The sequence below is a fragment of the Bidens hawaiensis genome, unplaced genomic scaffold, assembly GCF_021521415.1.
Source record: "Bidens hawaiensis isolate Kalapana, Puna unplaced genomic scaffold, B.hawaiensis_p1.1 tig00022072_1, whole genome shotgun sequence".
Lineage (NCBI taxonomy): Eukaryota > Viridiplantae > Streptophyta > Magnoliopsida > Asterales > Asteraceae > Bidens > Bidens hawaiensis.
In genome coordinates this window covers 165,815-175,905 of record NW_027493421.1, presented here as the reverse complement: position 1 = coordinate 175,905, position 10,091 = coordinate 165,815, and the positions used below count along the sequence as shown (strand labels likewise).

At 33.3% G+C, this 10,091-nt stretch overlaps 1 protein-coding gene across 4 annotated transcripts; it reads right to left on the bottom strand.

The window, feature by feature from the left end:
* Positions 1-251: 251 nt before the first annotated feature.
* LOC143564600 (putative methyltransferase PMT26) lies at positions 252-9,634 on the bottom strand. 4 transcript variants are annotated; one of them, XM_077051825.1, is made up of 9 exons: positions 9,503-9,634; positions 6,132-6,999; positions 4,955-5,104; positions 4,526-4,796; positions 3,845-3,955; positions 3,591-3,765; positions 2,509-2,781; positions 1,334-1,528; positions 252-687 (listed from the first exon to the last, which is right to left on the bottom strand). In XM_077051825.1, the coding sequence occupies exons 2-9, from the start codon at positions 6,960-6,962 to the stop codon at positions 459-461; spliced, it is 2,235 nt and encodes a 744-aa protein (XP_076907940.1). In that variant the 5' UTR covers positions 6,963-6,999; positions 9,503-9,634; the 3' UTR covers positions 252-458. The 4 variants fall into 4 exon arrangements, with proteins under 4 accessions (XP_076907940.1, XP_076907943.1, XP_076907941.1 ...); XM_077051828.1 differs by having other exon boundaries at positions 9,473-9,615; XM_077051826.1 differs by lacking the exon at positions 9,503-9,634 and adding an exon at positions 9,479-9,495.
* Positions 9,635-10,091: the final 457 nt, after the last annotated feature.

Here is a 10,091-nt window from a genome sequence, read left to right as displayed (position 1 = left end):
AAAAATCATGTAAATATAAAGGACGAGTTTTGTTATTTTATCATGTTTATTTGTTGAATTCAAATTCAATTGCATGTTAATCATTAGTCTAACAAATTCAATCAATAAAGGGGAGCAGTTATATTTAAGGCCTTTGCGATTTGAGTTTGAATTTTTAACGATTCGATCTCGACTAACTCACCAACGTTTTGACTCGTTTACGACCCTATTTGGCTATTTGTGTTCCCAATTTTCATTTCTCTTTTCCCTGATGAAAGATTAAAAATTGATTCATTTAAACACAACCCAAAAAATACAATCAAAATTTCCATGTCCCTTTGTTTTGCTAATATCAAACCCTCTTCACTAGCAAGAATACATTCATTTTTCAACATAAACATAATATAGCATGTCCTACAACCAAGCCAAGCCCTACCCACACGCAACATCATACCCAAGTTGAGACACAAACCGCGTCTTCATGCAATGGCATACGGTATTGTTTCTAACTCAGTGGGCCGCCACATGCTCTTTTGGACACATAATAATCCTTCCTTATCTTTAGAGTAAGTTAACCTCACTTCCCAATTCATGGATCTCACCATGTTTTCAACCTCATTCACAGTATCTACTGTGTCTCGAATAATAAGTTTACCTTCCGGTCTCAATATTCGATCTACCTCCACAACCAAAGCCGTCATATTACATCTGTAACAGATCATACACGTAAAAATCACTTTTAGATTTATAAAAACAAATTATGCAAAAATAAAATGAGTTATGAGGGATCAAAAGTCAGCTGGCGCGCATTCAAATGCTGTATGGGTTGTTTAGAAGGCTCGCAGCTTGCTCAAAAAAAGTTTGGCTCGTAAAAAACTCGTTTGTAAACAAGCCTAGCCTGAGCCAATGTTGGCTCGGCTCATGTCTTGCTTGATAATTGGCTCGTTTTAATTATATTCCAAATTCTAATATATAATAATAATAAAATATAAAAGTATTAAAAAAAATCAATGATAATACAATATTATATGCCTTTAAATCTTTACAGACTTGAAAAAAAAAACTAAAATAATACAAAAATATGTTATAAATTCTCTAGTTTATAAACTTTGTGTTATGTACATGTTCAAATTTATTTTATTTTGTCTTATATATCAAATGTGTAAAAAACCAAAAAAGAATTAACAAGCCACGACTCGAGCTTTTTACGAGCAGAGCCCGAGTTCAACTTTCCAGCTCGCTAAAAATAAAGAAGCCAGCCTATTTATAATATTTCCTTATTAGGTAACTTAAAATTTTGATCCACTCTCAATAATAAAATTAATACAGAAAGATAATTGATAGGAATACTCACTCGTTTTTTATCTTGGAGAATAAATGGTCTGCATGAAGAAGATCATAGGATCTCGGGTACGTGCTGAATGATTCACACCAGTCATGATATATTCCAAATAATCCTCGTTCGTATATTATCGGTAATGTATCTGGCGAATCAACCGATACAATATTCATCACCCAAATATTCCTGTCTTTTAACGCAGCTGCAAATCTGCAATATAGCATATATTATTTGTCAAATTTCAAAAACACACAACTGTAAACGAACCGAACAAACACAAACCAGAAGATCATATTCATTCGATTAACTTTAACCGAACAAACGATCAAACACGAACAATTAAATGTAGGGGTTTTCATGTTTGTTAATTGAGAAAAAGAACGTGTTCGTTTATGCTCATTTGCAAACAGTATAAACGGACAATTCATCAACTTAAACGAACATATTGAGAGACCGCTGATTGAAAGAAAACGTGAACAATCTGTTGAGCTTAAAATACTAATATAACTAGACTAAATTATAACGGGTGATATTTAATTTTCATAAAACTAGACTAAATTGTAACGGACCTAATAGATTTATATGAATATATACACGAATGAACTTAACCAATGTAAAGCTAACGAGCATCATGAAAGTGAACGAACATTTTATAAGCGAAGGTTAACAAACGAAGATAAACAAACGTTCGTGAACTTAAACGTACGAGCGAGACATCTATTCATCTTTGTTTAGCTAAAAGAACAAAATATTATGTTCGTTTTCATTCATTTATTAAATAAACAAACTTTATTGAGTAAAAACTAAATAAAAGTAAACGTGAACATCTGCTGAGATTAAAAAATTAATAAAACTAGACTACACTATGATGGCTGGTATATAGCTTTCATAAAACTAGACTAAATTGCAATGATGCTAAAAGAATTGATTGAATTTATACACAAACGAACTTAAACAAATGTAAACTAACAAACACAACCAAACATTAACGAGCGAACATAAACAAAGGTTTATGAACATAAATGAATGAGTGATACATCAGTTCATGTTAATTCATGTAGCTGAATAACGAAAACTGTTGTTCATTTTCATTCATTTATTAAATAAACGAATTCCCAGCCAAATGGTCCACTGAACGTTTGGTTTGTTTAGAAGCTATGGAGGGGAAGAAAGGTCAATATAGTGCTTACCCTCCATATATAGCTCTCATGTCCATGACATTCCTGACAGTTGACCAGTTTATCCCAAGACCATTCATGTATGACTTGTTGACCACTCGTTTCCAGTGTTCAAAATCAGCAGAAAAATCATTGGGTGCGGGTTTTCCATATACACCAACTTGTGAAGATAATAACCAGTAAGGTACTTTTTCAACCCTTGATGGCCATTGTTCGGGCCATTGGGACCCACGCACCTGTGGGTCAACTGGTACCTTGTGTATACATGCCTGCAGAGGTACTTTCCTATAAAAATAAAACACTTGACATTAATAATATCTAATCGCGTTTCTTCAAAAGGGTAAATATGTAAATAAAAAATAAACAAGTAAAACTAATTGCTCCGTGTGTAAGGTCTACTGTAAAAATAAAAACGTGCTAAATAGGTTTATTAAAAATATTTAGCTTATTAATGGAATAAAAGATTTTTTTGTGATTAGACCTGTAAACAAACCGAATGTACACTGACTAATTCATGAATCATTCAGCAGTAAGTTCATTTATTTAATATGTGAACGCACATGAACATATGTTTCATTCGTTCATTTACGTTAGTGAGCGTTCTCTTAAGTCCGTTTATGACATACATTTATGTTTGTTTACGTTTGTTAATTCGCGTAATCATTTAAACTGTTAAGCCCATTAGAATTTAGTCTAGCTTTATTAAATTAAAATCACTCATTGCAATTTAGTCCACTATTATTAGTTTTTTAGGTCCAAGAGATTGATATTCACAGTTGCTTTTAACTGCTGTTTGCCCAATTATGTTCGTTTATATTCGTTCATCTGGGTTTAGTTATATTCGTTCGTGTATGTACACGAACTATTCGTTTATACTATTAATGAACGAAAATAAACAAACAAGAACACGCTCATTTTCTTAATGAACACAAACATTCCACGCTCATGTTTGTTCGGTTCGATTACATGCTTACTGGTGATAGTATTTAACGCATATAAAACACATAATATAACTAATAATAAATAACACCGAAAAGAGTGTTTTTGGGGGTCAACCCAACCAGACCTGACCCGTTTAGAATAAAGAATAGTACCAAGCAGCATTTGGATCATCAGATTCAGTACACAGTGGAGGCTCATTTTGTTGTCTTCCTTCATAGCATTCATTAGACATTGGTTTCCGATAAATAGCTACACCAACTTTGTTGACTATATCCTTACCAACTGCTTGGACTTCCCAGCACATTGACTTGGTCAATCTTCTCATTGCTGCCAAAATTTTGAAATAATTAGCCAGTAATCATTCGGGTTCCACAAGCATGTATGGTATATATCTAAAAATGCATACCGTCCCAAATTCCAACGTCTTCTGGATTTTTCTGATAGATAGGAGTTGCAGACCACACAAAGTAACCGCCAGGTCGCAATAGACGATTTAGCTCTAGAAGAAGTTTACCACCTAGAGATAAAAATATATAAATAAATAACTGGAAAAAAGTTTGAAAAATATACATTTTTTTCATTTTTTCATTCTTACTTACCTGATATGTGGTTGTTTTGACATGTGTACATATATATGAGCTGATTAAGGGTATTAAACAGGTCATGTTCGCGGGTTGGCAGGTCCAACTCGACATGAACCCGAAAATCATGTCAGATGAACCAAAACACGACACACATTTGTGGGTTGACCCGAAAGTTTTTTTATTGCTTTCACATATTAATACTTTAAATATACATTTTTAGAACAAAAAAATATAATTACATTTACATTTTTATTATAAAATATTATCTCAATTTCTATTTAAGTTTTAAATTTTGGAATAAATACCCAACCAATAATTTATTGCATAAAACACACTTTTGGAAAATAAAATCAAACACAATAAAAAGGTTAAACGACTCAGCCCATGAACCCACCGGATTGACCCAATACGTAACCTGCTCATTCCGCTACCTATAATATATTGTGATAGCCTTTGCTTGTTAATATCACAATAAAAATTAAAAAATAACAATAATAAATTACCTTCAATATGCCATGGAACTCTGCAACGCGCACAATGAACTACATCAAATACTCGAGCGGGGAACGGAAGTCGTTGTGTGCCCATGACTGCAGAAATAGCGGGAATTCCTCTTTCGAGTGAAAACTGAACTTGAGCTTCGTGTTCATCTTTAGGAGCAAGAGACATTGCCAAAACATCTCTATCAAATAAAAACCCTCCAAAGCTAGCAACTCCACATCCAACATCTAATACTACACGTGACCGCTTTCCCCATGCAACAGCAGGCACATTCTGTTATAATAATATTAGTACTAATAATGGATAAATCTTACTAATTAACATAAGTTAAAATAATAGAATCTATAAATAATTCATGTGACTAAATGAATCCTTAAATAACAATAAATTAACATAAGATTATGAAGGTGTTAGGTGGTTAAGATTATTACTTCTTGTATGAAATCAATGTAATGAAGAGCACCATGCTTAAACTGAGTTCCACCACCAGGGAATGTTAGGAATTCACCATCAACTTTAACCCAGTTTTGGTGTCCTTTAAGTACTGCCAGCTTAGTGTGAGGAACATTATGGTACCATATCTGCAAAAAAAAAAGTAAATATATTACATTGTGCATATATGAAGCTCATAAAAGCTATTACTAAATTCCAAATTGGAGATATACAAAGTTTGATAAAAATATACTTGATTTTGGTATAAAAACATCAAGATGACAAACACAGTGCATGGCTATTAGATTTGAGAGTTTCGACCCATATACTTATGAATGGGTTCATTTGGTTAGTGCATTATCTCAAACGGTTTCAAACAAAATAAAAGTGACAAGGGAATGAGTAGAATATGTTGACAGTCACGTATTACTTTTAATGCATACAAACTCCTAATCATTGTTTGTCAAAGCATTGTTTATGTGATTATAACTAGCACATGTAATTTTAGTAAAGAAAAGTTTAATAACAGATAGAAGGAAGTGTTTGCAGGTCAATCCGGCCGGAACTGGACCATTTTGACCCGTTCAACCAAACCAGTTTTGACTAGTTACACACATGCACATCTTTCATCTGTGTTTTAATGCACGAAGAAAGGAGACATTAGTACCAAGCCTGTAAGCAAACCAAATGAGCATGAACAATTAAATGAACAGAGTTTTCTTGTCCGTGTTCGTCCGTTAAGAAAACGAGTGTGTTTGTGTTGGTTTATGTCCATTCATTAACAATGCACACGAACAGTTCACGAACGTAACAGCCGAACAAAACTAAACATGGATGAACAAACATAACCGAAACAAAAGTAAATGTTAACAATGTGTTGGGCCTAAAAAGTTATTACAAGTAAACTAAATTGTAACGGGCGTAAAAGATTTAATTGAGTATATTATAAATATAAACAAACGAACTTCAGCAGACATAAACTAATGAACGTAAATGAACAAACGAACGTAAACGAATTTAAATGAATGAGCGCTAATGAACATAAATGACAGACGAGACAGATGTTCATGTTCGTTCGTTACGAACTTCCCGCCAAACGGTTCTGCGTTCGGTTTGTTTACAGGCCTAGACATAATATAAAGAGTGAGTGAAAATAATATTACGAAACCAGTATACCTTTTCCCTACTTGTGGGCCACTGTATCGGGCGCCGGTATCCTTCAGGCAAAGGAACAAGGCAAGTAGGCGGGTTCTCGGGACAGTGTCTTTCCCTATGTTCATAATGCTTAGTGGTCCTAAGGCTCCTAATTGCTTGAATATTATCAAGGCATGGTATGTAATCAGGCCCAGCAGTAACATTACAAAGATTCCAATTATACCCTTTATTGTCCTCGGGTTTGACCGCCTTATGCACTTCCTTTTCTTTACTTGACTCGGTTGCTTGAGTTGAAAACGACCCGTTCTTAACAGATGTTTCACTCAAAAGCTCTGACTCAGCCCCAGAAGGCAAAACCATGGTTTTTGGATCATCAAATTTGTCAATTTTACCCTCACTTTCTTCATTGTTTTCTTGTTCATCATCATTTTTAGACTTTTCATCATGTTTTATCTCTTTGTCACTTTCGTTTGTTGTTTCATCATCCTCTTTAGTATTGTTTTTGTCCTGTTGTGAACTTGTATTAGTATCTCCTTTTGTTGCATCATAAGGTAAATCACCAGGGTTATCCTCAAACTGTTTTGAAGTGGTGGTATCAGGTGTTGCATTCTCATCATTGTTTACGGTGGTCTCATCAGTATTATCTTCAGTATCCAAGGTTTTAGTGATTACTTCTTTAGCATCGTTGATCTTCTGTGTAGTGTCTATGTTTTGAAGAGGGATAACTGAGGATGACGTCATCATCCATACGCCTACCAAACACAGTGCTACAAAAGCCACCAGTGTAACGGTTGAACAGTAACTGTTTGTTGATTTTCTGCCATCAGCTTTAGGGTGTTTTGGCACGGCCATCTGTATTGATTTTAATTATGTCTTAAATATATGAAGCCTGGAAATGAAAGTCAACATATCACAATGTTAATTGACTGGGAACTTTATTCATTATAGCTTAACTAGAAGTATAAATCATCTTAATGTACAGCATTAGGGCTGTCACTTTTACCCGAAACCCGAAACCCGACCCGAGAAAACACGTACCCGAACCCGAACTAACCCGACCCGAAAAACCCGAACCCAAGAAAAGACTAACCCGAACCCGAACCGAAGTAATTCGGGTTGGTTCTCGGGTTTGATTTATAAGTTTCGGGTCAACCCGAATAACCCGAATAAACTTTTTAGTTTTGGAATTATTTATATATTTTTAGGTATAATAGACTTAGTATTAGCCACTAACGTTATCAGAAATTGGTCCTAATCGATTGTTGTCATTACAACTATTATAGATCCATTGTTTATTGCTAATTTATGTTTTTAGTTTATTACTAATAGCAACCGTTATCGAACAATCAAATCATGCCCGATAGAAGACGATTATGGTTCAAGTTGGTTTTACTCTTATTTTGAATTGCTTTATCAAGTTATGCTAGTTTATTATTTGATTATTTGCTTACGAGCAAAGAATAATATGTTGTTTTAATTTTAGCATTTTTTTTTGTTTTTTGGTTTGTTTTCTAGAATACTCAAAACCCGATTAACCCAACCCGAAAAAACCCGAACCCGAATTACCCGAACCCGAAAAACCCGTGAGAGATTCGGGTTGGGTTTCGGGTCAAGATTTAAAACTTTGAAACCCAAAGAACCCGACCCGAAAAACCCGAAACCCGAAAAACGAACCCGGAGAACACCCCTATACAGCATGTATATATGTGTGTATAAAATCTTCTATGTTTTCATACATACCAAATGTTCATAGTAATTTTGAGATCCAACTGTCCATTATAGAACTTATAAGATATTAACAAATTTGACTTGAATTATAGTACAATCATATGCTATTTGTCTAAGTTTACAAGCATCATATATTCATATTTTGCAACGAATTCATACATTTTGAACTTCGACAAAAACCTTCTGATCACAATATTAAATATGATATTATGATTCAAAGCCTGTTTTCAGCTCTAGCTGCTGACAAAGTTACAAGACCATAACCAACCAGTGTTGCAAAAATCGCTATTAATCTGCGATTAGTCGCTAATCACTGCCTTGCCAAATCAATATTGGCTATTTGATTACACTAACCACTAATCAGTCAAACTCGGTCAAAGCCAGCTGATTATCGCCTTGCGAGTTCTACGACACTGTAATCAACCATAAATTGCATTATAGAAAAAACCTAAAAAAATTAGAATCCTAAAGACAGAAAACTCTCATAATTATCTATAAAAAATAATATACAAATAACTAACATTTTTAGCAGCATGCTTCATACCATAACTTTAGTTCAACTACTAAAATACAATCCTGGTTTCAATTTTCAAATTATCAAAATTGTAGCATTTTTCAAATTGGCTAATCGATGACACTAATCACTAATCAGTCAAACTCGGTCAAATCCGGACCTAATCGACCCTTATCAGCCAATTTCCGGACGACTAGCTCCTAGCGAGTTCTCCAACACTCTAACCAACAAAAAGAAACTTTATAAAAAAAAACCTAAAAAATAAAAATCCCAAAGACAAAACTTTAACATATTTAAATAAATAATATACAAAACACCTTCAGTTTTATTTAGCAGCGTACTTCAAAAAACACATATAAACAAATTTCATACCACAATATTAGTTCAACTACTAAAACAAAACAATACTGGTTCCAATTTTCAAATTTTCAAGTTGTAAAAAAAGCATGCTAATATAACAACAAGTAGTAGTACTACTAATAATAATAACAACAACAATTACTGATTGCTTCATCATGAAGCTAGCGGACTGTATAATAATTACAGCATTTTCACAAAGACATTTTAGGTCATGATTCGCCTAATTACAAAAAAGAGCAAATTAATTGCCATCGGGTTTAGCCACTAAATGTCACTAATCGCTAGTTGGTCAAACTTGGTCAAAGCTGAACCAAACGACCCTAATCGTCAATTTCCAGCCGACTAACACCTAGCGAGTTCTACAACACTGTAATCAACAATAAGAAACATTATAAAAAATGAGAATCCCAAAGACAAAATTTTATCATATTTAATAATAAAATAATATAGAAATCACCTTCAGTTTAGCAGGATACTTTTAAAAACACATATAAACAAATTTGTAATATTTCATACCACAATATTAGTTCAACATGTTAATATAATATCCAACAAGTAATAATAATAATAATAATAATGGTAGCTGATTGCTTCATCATGAAGCTACCAAGTGTATAATAATAATCACAACAATTTGATAAACACTTTTCGGTCATGATTCTCTCGCCTAATTATTACATAAAATAGCATATGAATCTTAATCCACGTCATAATAATAATAAGTGAATCTTAACATGTGTGCATAGGCAGACATACATACAGATACAGATCTGAAGATGAAGGGGTGTACCTTGATGATGAAGATGAAGCTAACGGCAGATCTGGAAGCTGCTCATTGCTATTATGAAGATGATAGTACGATCGGAACACTAGGAATAAAAATAAAGAGATGAGATTAAAACACAACGTGTGAGAACTCAGATTCGACTTATAGTATTTTCTTTTTCTTTTGTTTATTTTATTTGCCTTATGTCTTTGGCTCTACATATGACATGCGAGCAATGGTTAAGGCTTTAACTCTTATGTTCGAAACTTTGACTCTTTAACAGAGGTGTTCTTATATGAATCATGTCTAAAATATCAAAGTTAATATCAATAATTGATATCTCATTTTAAAAAAACTCATGATATCGGGTGTTTTCAAATGATGTTCAAAATGTTTGTTTGTTATTTATATTTATTTATGTATTTTATTTTATGTGATGAATATTTTCTCAATTAACTTTTGAGAGTACGTATGGTATAGTAGGTATGATTTTTAATTATTTATTGTCTAGTGTTAATAATGGTGTTAACCCCACACGCCTTTTATGTCAAATCTTTTCTTTTTTCCCAATCGTTACAATAATAATAAGAACTAGGTTTAAATCCATCGTGTT